The sequence below is a fragment of the Amborella trichopoda genome, chromosome 11, assembly GCF_054954075.1.
Source record: "Amborella trichopoda isolate Santa Cruz 75 chromosome 11, AtrichopodaSantaCruz75HAP2 v2.0, whole genome shotgun sequence".
NCBI lineage: Eukaryota > Viridiplantae > Streptophyta > Magnoliopsida > Amborellales > Amborellaceae > Amborella > Amborella trichopoda.
In genome coordinates, this window is record NC_142346.1 from 28,950,059 (window position 1) to 28,963,503 (window position 13,445).

The window sequence follows — 13,445 nt, forward strand, 5'->3', positions numbered from 1 at the left end:
AATTTGTATTTTTTTCTTTTTTGGTTCTTGTATATGCCAATTTTAATTGTGTAATGATGTAAGGTTTTGTGGTGATATGAATAAAGATTGTAATGTTTCTCAAAAAAAAAAAAGGGGCAATTTGGGGAAAAAAGATATAAACATGATAAGGAAAGGGACATGTGTAAATTTCTCAAGTTTAATAATAATAGAAGTAGAGACAAGGAAATAGTTAATAATGACGCCCATGAAATGTCACAATGAGTGTACTTTTGATACTTTGGATCGATAATCTAGGAAAATAGAGATATTGGAGAAGATGTTGCACATAGAATTGGAGTTGGTGGGCAAAGTGGTGATGTGCAATCATAATTTTATGTCATTACTGCATACTAATGAAGATGAATGGTAAGTTCTGTAGGACAATTATGATACCGGTTTTGTTATATGGGAAGAAATGTTGGGTAGTCTAAAAACAATATGCCAGTAGTACAAATGAGGATGTTGAGATGGATGAGTGACAAGACAAGAAGGAATAGATTTCGAAATAAATACATTCGGGAAAATTCAGATGTAGCACTAATAGGTGACAAGATGAGATAGAGTAAACTTAAGTGGGTTGGTCATGTGTGGCATATATGCGATACAACACTTGTTAGGAAGTACGATTTAGTACAAGTGGAAGGCTCAAAAGGATATGGTTGAAAATAATGAGAAAAGATATGAGAACTTGTGGCCTCACTGAGGGTATGACCCTAAATAAAACAGATGAAAATTCATATAGCCGACTCCAATTAATTAAAAAAAGCTTTAACAATAATGATGATGATGTGTATAAATTTCTTAAAAAAATAATAAAAACGTTTTATACGAATGTTAAAAAAAGAAAATGCGCTTCGCAATTTTGACATCCATTAAAACATCAAGTGTCACGAATTCTCTATGCCGAGGGACATGGTGCAATGTGAGACATTCAATACTTGCTCATCGAGTTGTTGCACACGCCATGCTTCATTCATTATTCAGCAAGCCATGGCAAGCATGTGATTCACTCGCTCTCTCTTGTACCTGAAAGAGCGCGTGGGCCCTATTACTTTTTGTCTAATAAAGAAAAGTAGAAAAACAAAGGAAAATACTCCCTTTTTTCAAGCTTTTTACTATGTTCTCTACTATTTCTAGAGTGCGTTCCATTTTATGGGAAGAAAGCCAACTTTGTTTGTTTGTTTTGAGCAACACCCTTTTTTCCTTTATACCTTGCTAATAAATCAAACTCAGGAGGCCTCCGATACCTATTTTTTGGGTAACTATCTAATAAATAAAATATAAGTTTAGTCAATTTTTATATAAAGACATATTTATTTTTGTTACAAGGTGGTCATGTTTAATTTTAATCATAAGATGTGAAATTGGGTTGCTGACCAAGTTCAAGTTAAATTTTTTTTTTTTTAAAATTTTGTTACACAAAATGATCAGATTTCACATCGAATAATTGTAAGTAATTGTGACCTAAATAGTTCCATTACATATAATCCTTATTTTTCTGGAGTTTCCATGACATAAAGACAATAGGAGCTAAATTCCCGTTATCCTAAAGTGTCATTATCAGCATCCCTTGGCCGTAAATTATAAACTTAATCTTGTCGGTATGGCCAATTGCGTTCCTCTCCAAATTTTCTCATGGATATTATAGATTTAACATATTTTAACAAATACATAAATATTGAAGGGAATATATATGAATAAGACACATTTATCATATGCGAGAAGGAAACCATTATAATCTGGTTGGCGATATTTGTCCCGGCCGAAGGCGGCTGCAAAGCTCAAACATATTTAAGGAAAAATATATGAGAATTAACGAAAAGTATGTGAGGTTTAGAGAGAGAAAGTGCAATGTGAAGGTCTAAGAGGATAGAGAAAGTGGCGACTTAAATGTTAAGCTGTAATGTTTTAAACCCCGCGGGGAGTTGAGGCAGAGGAGAGAGTGAGATGGCCTGGATTTGAAGACAAGTGCCGGTGATCATCGCACTGACGGCTCAGATCAGTTCAGATTTGGAAAGAGAGAGAGAGGCAGCTCTTTCTGTTACCCAAAATGCCCTCACATTGAGGGGAAAGAAGAGAGAGAAAGTGAACCTGAGAAATGCCCCGTCATTGAAGGAGGAGAGAAAGTAAACCAGAGAACGGCCCTCTCACATTGAATGAGAGAGAGAGGAGGAAGAGAGAGAGTGAACCAGAGAAATGCGCTCTCACATTGAATGAGAGACAGAGGAAGAAGAGAGAGAAAGTGAACCAGAGAGCTTGCAACGGAAGTGAACTCTTTGAATTGCGTACCGTGATCTCCACATTGAGAGGGAGAGAGGCTCGCATTGAAGTGTCAACCAATTTTCACCCTTCATCTCTGGTTTGGCAAAACGCGCTCCCTCTCTCGCTTGACTAGATTTTCTGTTTGGCAAAACGCGCTCCCACTCAGTTTGAGAGCATTCTTGGTTACCCACCTGATCTTCTCTCACCAACAAGTTTCTTACAAAGGGGAGGAGGAGCTCTGAAATGCTGAGATTTCATGGCCATTAGAACCAGAGGAACCAAACCCCTGGGGTTTATCCAGAGCCGAGGTATCGTTAGGTCGAAGCATGAACGCTTACAATAGGCTCGCTAATGGCGGCTTAGCCTCTTCACATTCCCCTCCTTCCTCTCCATGTCGCTCTCCGAGGTTTCGCCATTCTCGAGGAAAGGCTCGAGGAGCTTTGGGGCTTGGCCCTCCTCTGAAGTTGCAGAATGTAATACATAGGCTTGTGTATCTTCTTTTCTCTGTTGTGTATAGAAGGCATGGGGTCTTGCTCTTTGTGCCTCTTGTTTATATATGCGGGATGTTGTTTTATATGGGGTCTCTGCCATTTGAGGGGCCTGTAGTCGCTAATCGCCCACCTCCTGGATCAACCTATAGGAGTCCCGAGGTTTTCAAAAAGTTATGGCCTTCCATGCAAGCTGATGACAATGCCTCGAATGCGGTATGAGTTTTTCACCTTCAACTTTGATTGCGTGGTGTAAATTTATGAAACGTTTCTTCCTCTTTTTTTTTGTTGTTGTTGGAATTTCGTGGTTTTATTTTAAAAATGTAAATGGCCCTATATCTGTAATTTCGTTTTGTTAAATTGTAGAAAATGTGATAGATTATTGTTGAATTGAGCTAGGGCTCAGGATGTCTACTTAGAATGCTCCGGTTTATGGAGAACGTGAGGGCTTGCTTTTGTGATCTTCTTTTTGGATGTGCTATTTGGTACTGTGATTTCGAAAGTTTAAATCTGTTACTGAAGTTGTTCATTGCTATATCTAGTGAGCATATGCTTCATAAGGGAGAGAACTTTTCAGTGAATATATGCTTCATAAGTAGAGGTTCTTGCTTTTGTTTAAAGGATTCTTTTCTTAATTTTTTGATCTTTCAAATTTATTTATTTATTTTTGTTTGCTACTTTGTGCTGATGGGCGTTTGATTGAAATGTTTTTTAAAGCAGCAATTGCTGGAGAAACTTGGTTGTTACTTGTCTATTAACCAGTTCATAGAAACTCGGCTTCAAGTAAATGTTGTTGGAGTGAGCTCCCAGGTGGTTACTTCTTACAAATGAAAAACCCGGATGTTGTATATATATATATATATATATATATATATATATATATATATATATATAAAACAAAAACATGATGTGGTCGTGCTAAGGTCTGTCTTACATTAGCCTAATTTGATTTCGATGCAGTCATTTTAGTTTCCTAGAATTCTTCACATGAAAATTTGAGAAAGTCATATGGTTTTTCTTAGTCCAGAATTCATCTGGCCGCAATTTTTGGGCATTACCGTGTAGCCATCAAGTTTGAATTTTTGAACGCTGATTAGAAGAACTATGCTTTTGGTTTGGGATCACGAGAACTGAGAAAATGAAAATTTTCTCCCCAAACTCACCATGTTAGAGGCCTATAACTCTGGTTTGGGTATTAGATAAATTTTCCTTACCATTGTTTTTTTTTTTGAGTAAGGTTAACTTTTGTATTGCTAAGAGAAGTTGGAATATAGATGTGTGGTAGTCCGAGGGAACCCTCTAAACAGGTCTCTCGGTAAAAAATTGTCAGCAGACCCTATACAAAATGTGGGCTTATAAACCTGCCCTATTACAAGAGATTTACATTAGGTTAACAAAAATTGGGCTTATAGAATTGCCCGATTACAATGAGATGTTCTATGTTGTGTGCCTTCTGTGGTCTTGATCAAAAAAGGAGATAGACCGGGCGTTGTCTTCTACTTGGTTCCTAGCCCCAACTTTCGCCAGAAGATTGACGAACTCGTTGCATGTCCTTCAGATATGCTTCCATGAGACGAATGTATCCCTACAAATATAAGCAATTCCATCAAAGATCGAAGGTAGGTACTATGGAGGTGGTGTTGTCCCGGTTGCCCAAGAGATAATATTGTGTGCATCTCCTTCCACTAGAAGGTGTGAACCCCAGGAATGGTTAAAGATTTTGAGACCCAACAACAGGGCCGTGGCTTCAGCCTATTGAGAGTCTCTGTGGCCTAGATGTTCAGAATAGGTGTAGAGAATATTGTGATGGTGGTCTCTAAAGATACCTCTCGATCCTGCAGTGCCGGGGTTCCCTAGGGAGCAACCATCGAAATTGAGCTTGATGGTGCCCTCTGGAGGTGGCAGCCAGTTGTTTGATCTTTGCACCTTTCGTGGTTGGTGGTAGATATGTTTTCCCATTGGCTGAGAAAGGTGTTCGCTGAAAGGCCCTAGAACACCTTGTGGTTGGATGCCCAAAATGTTACTAGAGTAGTAACCTTGTGGAAAAGTGTTGGTACCTGGAGTTTGTGACCTAGGAATATTCTCGTATTCCTTCTACCCAAATCACCCATATAGAAGCGGCGATGGTAGCCTTCCATAAGGTTCTTCCGGCCTTCGGCCAGTGTGACGCAGATCCGAGGAAATTAGGGCCTTGACCGTCGGTGGAGTAACCTATTGGAAACCAAACATTTGCAATACTTGACTCCAAAGGTTGTGGGCTAGCTTACAGTGGATGAAGAGGTGTTGATTCGATTCCTCCTCGCTCAAGAACATGGCACATTTGTTGGGGATTGGAATCCCTCTTTTCTGAAGCTGGTCCACTGTGAGTGCCCGTTGAGAACAAGAGCAATCGAGTTGAAAGTGTGGACTTTGGGAGGGGCAATTGTGGACCAGACCTTAGAAAGGACTGACGTAGGATTAGGAGGATAGGTGGGGGTTGGATGAGTCTTTTATAAAAAGAGGCCACCGAGAAAGTACCGAAGGGGGCTAGAGTCCATACCATGGAGTCCCTCCCTTGTGTAGAGATGAAGATGGAATGTAAAACTGCCAAGAGTGACAGGAAATGGCTGGTTTCCTCATCTGAGATGTTTCTTCTGAATGAGGGGTTCTAGACTCTTCGGCCTCCTAACAATACCATTTCCTCTGCAATGGTAGAGTCCGTGTTTGAGGCAAGAAACTAAAAGGAGGGAAAAAGTTCCCTTAGGGGAGCGTGTCCTAGCCAAACGTTTGACCAAAGGTGCACTCTTGTTCCTTCTCTTGGATGGAATTTGATGAATTTGTGAACTGTGAGAGAGAGGAGGCAAACGACTTCCACGCTCCTGAATCTCTACTCTGCTGCCTCCTCTCAGGCACCCAAACTCCTTCCGGAATCCTATATTTGCTGCGTACAACTTGAGCCCATAGGGGATCTGTTTGAGTGGCTAGGCGCTACCACCATTTCCCTAAAAGGGCCAGGTTATGTTTTCTAAGGTCCTAATCCCTAGTCCTCCCTGGTGTTTGGGCAAGCAGATCTTGTACCACAGTACAAGGTGGTATTAGGTTCTCTCAGCGCGTCCTAACCAGAGGAAATTCCTCAAAAATTGTTCAAGGCTGTTGGCCACCGAGGTTGGCATGTAGAAGAGAGACATGAGGTAGACCGGAGCGTTTACCAAGGTTTTATCAAGGTGGTACGGCCAGCCATGGAGAAGTATCTCCCTTTCCGCCCTACCAGACATCTGTCAACCTTATCAATCACCTACGACCACTGTCTCCTTTTTGGTTTCCCCAATCCCAAGGGTAGACCAAGGTATGTTGTGGGAAGTTCTTCCACTTTGCATTCCCAATTTGGAATAAGCGCTATGATTTCAGTATTTGTGAGTGCCACTCCCATCATCTTTGATTTCTCTGCTCTAACTTTGAACCTTGTAACCATTCGGAAGCATATGAGATAAAGCCTCAGATTATCAATTTCTTCTGGACATCAAGGAGCACCACAGTGTCATCTGCATATTGCAGATGAGACACTATTGGACCTTGGGAACTGCTCTTGAATCCGATGAGGAGACCTTCCTGGTTCAAATGAGGCATTGAACGGCTAAAGACTTATGTTGTAATGGCAAAAAGGAAGGGGGAGAGTGGGTCCCCTTGGCATAGCCCCCTCTAGGATGAGAAGTAACCTTTTGGGGTTCCATTGATGAGAATCGAGAAGTGAGGATGAGAGTAGCATCCTCTCATCCACTTTCTCCACAGGTCTTGGAAACCCATTCTAGCCATTGACTCGTCTCGAATCGACCAGTCAACATGGTCGTACTCTTTCGTCCAGTCTATCTTGAAGATAAGACCATGCTTCTTGGACATGTGCCTTGAGCATTGTTCAAAAACACGGACCGCCCAGTGCCTAGGCGGTCAAACTGGGCTGTCCGTCCCTGAGCGGCCCGCCTACCTCCCAGGGCTTGTGCCCCCCCTAGAGAAGGAAAAAATTATTTTTTTTTGTTTTTGTTTTTGTTATTTTGAAATATTTAAAAGTTAAGAATGATGACTTTTAGGTTCATTTGAACCCTAAACCCACAAGAAGCCCTTTTAGACTAAAAAAACTCCAAAAAACTACATTTTATTGGATCAATCATCGAATTATCAAAGTGTTTTCAAAGTTTGGAGTTCAAGCAACCGAAGTAATTGCATTTTTTAGATTTCTTGCTTTATTTTGAGATGTCTTCTTTAGGAGTTAGTCGGAGTGGAGATCCGGGTTGGAAATATGGATACAACCTGAATCCAAATCACAAAAATTACGTTCGATGCATTTTTAATGAAAAAGATACAAAATGAGGCATAAACCGGTTTAAGAAACATTTACCGGTATTAAGGGGGATTTTGTCCCTTGTAAAAATGTTCCTGAAGCTGTCTGAGAGGAGATTAAACAATTTTTAAGTTATGTAAATCTAAAAACAAGAACAAGATCCTTGTCATAGATCTATTTCTGCTACTCCTAGAAGAAGTGATCCGAGTTGGAAGTATGGGTATAACCCAAAACCAAATGATAAAAATTGTATAAGGTATAATTTTTGTGAAAAAGATACCAATTGAGGTATTAGCCAATTCAAAAAACACCTTGCTGATGTTAGAGGTAATGTTGCTTCTTGTACAAAGGTTCTTGAAGCAGTTCAAGATGAGATTAGACATCTTTTGAATTTTGAAGAATCAAAAAAGGATGAAAATAAGCCTTGTTCTATCGAAGTATCTTCTTCAGCTTCTAGTCGTCGGAGTGGTGATCCGGGTTGGAAGTATGGTTATATCTTGAATCCAAGTGATAAAAATTGTATTAAATGTAATTATTGTGGAAAGGATACTAATGGAGGAATTTATCGGTTTAAAAAACACGTTGTCGGTATTACGGGGGATGTTGCTCCGTGTAAAAATGTTCCTGAGGCTACCAAGGAGGAAATTATACAATATTTGAGTTCACAGAACCACAAAAAAAAAGAGTACAGTAGTCAAGACTCTTAGGGCCTCATCTGAACAGACTACACATACTAGTAAGAGGGAGGTAGAAGAAGAAGAGGAAGAAGAGCCAGATTCAGAAGAATGATGATGGTCTCGACTCTGATGCATATGATGAGGCTTGCGCTATTGATATTCCTTTTGATGATGATGATGATGATGATGATGATGATGATGATGATTGAAGACTCTTGCCTCTTGATGCTGAGTGTTGAGTCTGTTGACTGTTGTGTAACTTGTATTGAGTCATGAGTGTTGACTTTTGTTAGACTATATATTTTCTAAATTTCTGTATATTTCTGTTGTGTTGGGTGTTGACTTTTATATCACTTGTATGGTTTTATAGTTTACTGTTTTAACAATATGGATTATCAAAATTCTCTCCTCGACTTCTATATTTTTTTTTTTTTCAAGTTGGATTGTTGGAATATGGTATATTGGAATTTTTATTTTTTTTCAACTGGGCAGCCGCCCAGGTTCTAGGCGCCCACCTAGGCGCTAGGTGGCCTGGACCCTGCAAGCTGCCTAGGACCCGCCAAGCGCTTTTTGATACACTAGCCTTGAGTGAAGGCACACGTGTGCTACTAAAGCTCCATTCAGGATTTGTCTATCTTTGATGAAAGTTGTCTGTGACGATAAGATTATTAAAGGAAGGACTTGTTGTAGCCTTGAGGTCAGAACCTTGGCTGGAATTTTGTAAGAGGAATTGAGCAGGCTGATTCGACAAAAGTCCTTTAGTTCCTCCGCCTCTTCTACCTTGGGGACTAAGGCTATGAAAGTGGCATTGATGGCTTTGTGGAGGATTCCCCGATGGAAGAATTCCTCAAAAAGGCTTAAGAAATTTGGACAAAAAGTTTCCCAAAAATTTTTAAAGGGTGCTATGGGAAACCCGTTTGGACCGGGGGCTTTGTCTTTGTCTAAGTCATCTATAGCCTTTAAGATTTCTTCTTCCGAGAAAGGTTGCTCTAGCCAAAGTCCCCAGTCTTCCGGAAGGGTTAAGAAATCTAGAGTTGTCATCCTTGGTCTTGGGCCTGTAGGGGCAGCATATATAGGGTCCAAAAGAAATCGAGAATGGCCAACTCGATTTCCTCTGGTTGCAGCAATTAGCGATTGTCCAATTTGATTATCGAGATAGTATTGTCCCTTTTGCGACAATTAGCTATTAGGTGAAAGAAGCTCGTATTTTGGTTCCCTGCTTTCAGCCAATTAACTCTAGACTTCTTGTACCAATATAGTTCTTCTTTTTAAGGATAGCGAAGTATTCCAGTTTTGTTTTGGTTCTGAGGTTTGATTCTGTGTTTGTGAGAGGTCTGGACTCCTCAGTTCGACCTAGGTCTTGGATGGAATTAAGTAGAGAGGACTTAGTTTGGGAGTAGTTACCGGGGATGGACTTGCTCCAGCCTTTGAGGGAGGCTTTGAGTAATTGGATTTTGGTTTGGAGCCTTTAACCTGCTCTTCCCGAAACCTGGCTGGAAAAGGAGTTCCACCAAATTGAAATCAGGGTGGGGCGAGACTCCTCTTGAAGCCAGGATAATTCGAATCTAAAAGGCTTCGGTCCTCTCCTAACTGCTCGGGTATCTAGGAGGATGGGGCAGTGGTCAGAGGTGGGTTTAGGTAAGGCCATGGCATGAGAACCCGGAAAATGTTCCTCCCAATTCAAGGAAAGAAGGAATCTGTCTAGTTTAGAGAGGGATTGTTGGGGTGAATGATTGGACCATGTAAAACAATTTCCTTGAAGCGGAATGTCTCGGAGTTCACTACGGAAAATGAAGTCCGAGAAGTCCCTCATTCCCTCGCTGATTGTGGGATTGGAGCTCCTATCATGTGACCATCTTGTGATGTTGAAGTCCCCACCGAAACACCAAGTAGGATGGGGTAGGGAAGCTGCGTGGTCCAATTCTGCCCAAAGCCTTGGTCTGAGAGAGGCTGAGTTGGGACCATGTATTGACGAGAATTTCCATAGGAAACCGTCTAATATTCGAGAGAGAAGTACGGTGGTGGAGAACTCCCCTAGGTGGGATGAGAGGAGGATGTGTTCTGAAGGGTTCCAGATCACCCATATACCCCCTAATGCCCCCTAATGCCCTGTCCGCAGGTATAGAGACCCACTGGCATGGTCTCTCTACCTGTTGGGGTTTAGGACCACAAAGAAATTAAAAATTTGAAGAAACTAAGACGCGAGATTCTTTTGGAGGTTGGATTTTGAGAGCATCAATTATATTTACATATTGCTTGAGAATTCCCACATAAGCGGGTTCATTACTCCATAGAAGAAGATCTCTAAAAAGGAAAAAAATGTGTAGAAAAGATTATAGTGATTCATGCGATTAATAGGAGCGATCAAGTTAAAACTACTAAGCTGGATAAGAGCAGCTCTAGCAACGTTGTGGAGGGAACCATAGCTCCTAAAACTAGGCCCTTTAATTCTACCAGCAACAATCAAGTCCCATACATGCTAAGGAAGACACTAAGCTGTGCCAGATTTTCAATTTCAAACGTAAGATAATCCAGTCCAATCAAAGCAAAAATCCAATCCTGAAAGAAAATCATAGATATTCCTCAACTGTTGAAGGGTCAATAGGAGAAAATGGTTGTCCCTGTCTTTTCAGCTTGAGGTAGCACTCTTAGTGTCGGATGAACTCCCTCGAAATAATGGAAGGTCCTACAATTCTAAACTCTACCTTGCTAGAGAGTCCAGCAATTTTAGCGATGTCCTTGTGCTCTATGCTCTCCTTTGTAAATTTGCTTCACCCTTCAATTGAATCCTTTGCAATTTGCGAGATATTTTCTGTAATGTTACTGCTGTTTATGTACTGTGATTAATTTAATTCTACAGGGAACTCTGCACAATAGAGATTTAACTTGATGCACTACTATGCCAGAAACAAAATCTCTGGTTAGACAGAGACTGCTGCGCTCCTGAAGATAATTTACTCCATGCACCTCCCACTTTGGAGTCTATATATATATATATTGCGAGCGAGAGAGAGAGAGAGAGAGAGAGAGAGAGAGAGAGAGAGAGAGAGAGAGAGAGAGTTGGACTGGTTTTCTTCCTTCTTTCTCTCCCCTCTGACCTCACTTTAATCTCTTTTAATAACTCCCATTGACCTTTTAGTGGGGGATTCTCCATTGTTTTAGGTAGGTTACAGACTCTCTCTCCCCCCTCTCTCTTTCTCTCTCTAAGGGTGATAGAGAAAAAACAACTTCTTTCTCTGGTGGATAGCTAGTAGAAGAACAACACACTTTCGAGAGTTAGCTGGCAGAAGAACAAAACACCTCTTTCTCCCTAGTAACTCAACTCTCTCTCTCTCTCTCTCTCTCTCTCTCTCTCTCTTAAATCTCTCTCGCTCGCTCTAGGGCCAAAGCTTTCAGCTTTGCAGACAGATCATGATTTATCTCTCCCTCTCCCCTCTCTCTCTATAGGAAAGAGAGATGAGTTTGATGTGTGCAGAGTGGGATCCCTCTAAATCGCGTGATAGAGAAATCATAATCCGCTTGTTAGCATTTTCATGATGACAGAAAATTCAGGTTGGAGAAAAACAACAATATGCATATTGTTCTTTCTCAAGTGGAGCTCTGTAATGACTACCACTACAGGACATGTACTTCTTCTGCCCCACACAGCTGAGCCCCACTACATGTGGTCTAACCTTTGTATTCTAGCCTTCCTGCTTTTCTTTCCCTCCTCTCTCATCCCAAGATCTTTCCCACCCATAGTCTACCCTCGCTTTTGACATCTCGACCTTGCATGATGTAGGAAAAGGTCCCTGAGGACCTTAATCACCATCTTTATATCACAATTACATACATTTAGTACACCCAGTTAAACCACATCATTTCAAAAACTCAATTTCTTATGCCATTGCAACCCAACCACTTTGTAACACTTGAATCGTTCTCCATTGATCTTGCTAGAGCCACTAGGCTTCAACTGGAGATTAGGCGATGAAGATTTCCACTACAACATCCAATCCCTAGAGTCAGCCCATCCCCAGGAGATTAGGAGGTTAGATGGAGGTGTACTACATGTGGATGCCAGCTTTAGAGCATGGGTTCTGTGTACGATGGAAGAATCTCGGACCTCGTGGACATCCTCAGAGAGGAAGTGGGTGCCTCCCAGGTAAAACCAAAAAAGAGAACTTCCAAAGGCACTAGAGAACTCATAACCTTGCCTTTGAGATCACTTCCGATCCCAAATCCTAGCTCCACGCCTACTCATGGGAGGTTCAGAAGAAGAATGCCCCAGCCACTGAACTCTCCAGGATGAAAATCCTAGTTTGGAATATTAGGTCTAGGTAGCTACCAAAAGAAAATAGCTGCCCTAGCCTAGGTTCAATCCTAGTGCCGGACATCATGGCCCTTGCCTAAACTAAACTACCTACGCTGGAGCTCTCCTAGTTAGGAATGTGTGGGGTTGCAAATGCTGCCAATGGGTCGCTCTGGAGACTATTGGGGTATCCAATGGTATTTGGGTGGCATTGGACCCCTCCGTTCCTACCTTAATCTCCTCTTCGACAAGGAGTTTCTCAATTAGTGTAGTACTAGAAAGATCCTTCAATGGACTGCAGTGGAAATACACAATAGTTTATAGCCCTAGCTGTTCCAAAACCAGAGTAGATCTTTGGCTTGATATTTAATATGAGTCCCCTACCCCCTTTGTCCCTTGGGTCCTTGGAAGTGGTTTCAATGTCATAAGTTGGTCCCACGAGAGGAACTAGGGGGGAGAATTACTGCTTGCAGGAGGGCTTTTTGTGACTTCATAGACCAAAATAGCCCATCCCCCTCCCGGGTGCTACACACACCAGTTAGACCATACGGATGAAGAACTCCTCTCCAAGTTGGATCATTTCTTGTTCTCATCTGACTTGGAAGCTCCTATGCTTTGAGGAACCATATTTCTCTCAATTGACATGCACTTGGTGGTCTTCTTTCAATGTTACAAGGTATTGACTAGAAAACTGCAACTCCTTAAAACCAACCTTAACCAGTGGAGCAAAAACCTTTCGAGAAACATTATCTCTCAAACCCAGGTCCTCAACAACAAAATCCCTACCCTTGACCAGTTGGAAGAAAGTAGACCCTTGTCTGAACCTGAGAAAAATGAGAGATTAGAGGCAAGACAGAACATCCTTGTCACCCTTAAACAAGATGATGAGTTATTGATACCAAAGGTGTATGGTAAAGTGGCTCAAAGTGGGTGATAGATATACGACTTTCTTCCATAAGACCGCCAGTTCTAGGTGTAGGGGGAAAACTATTACTTAGATATCAGTAGGTGACCAAATTTTCAACCGGCCAAACTAGCTCAATAATAGCATCGCAAGACCAAGAAACTTGGCCCTAGACCTAGCATTGATAACCTTCCCTTGAAAACTCTCTCATTCTGACTCTTTGTGACTAGAAAGACCCTTCTTTAGGGAGGCAATCAAAAAGGAAATACATGATTTAGACCTAGGACAAAGTTACCAGACCTGATGGTTTCCTTGTAATCTTGTTCAGAACCTTTGGGGATTCTCTTGCTCTTGATATTCTGAGTTTCTTCAATGACTTCTACTCCAAATGGTGTATTCACAAAGGAATGAACTCCATTTCTTCGCCCTCATCCCCAAAATCAAAGTAGGAAAAAAAATGGACTTAATTGCCCATAAGCCTCCTTAA

General features: G+C 41.3%; 1 protein-coding gene across 6 annotated transcripts in view; it reads left to right on the forward strand.

Moving 5' to 3' along the window:
* Nucleotides 1-2,155: 2,155 nt before the first annotated feature.
* The window catches only part of LOC18431105 (O-fucosyltransferase 9), a 50,691-nt gene continuing 39,401 nt past the window's right edge, over nucleotides 2,156-13,445 (forward strand). For all 6 annotated transcript variants that reach the window (XR_016044229.1, XM_088851668.1, XM_088851666.1 and 3 more), the window contains exon 1: nucleotides 2,156-2,987. Coding sequence is in view for 3 of the 6 variants with exons in the window: in XM_011623887.3 (XP_011622189.1) it covers nucleotides 2,610-2,987 (378 nt within the window). In the remaining 3 variants the exon portion in view is untranslated. The remainder of the gene's footprint in view (nucleotides 2,988-13,445) is intronic.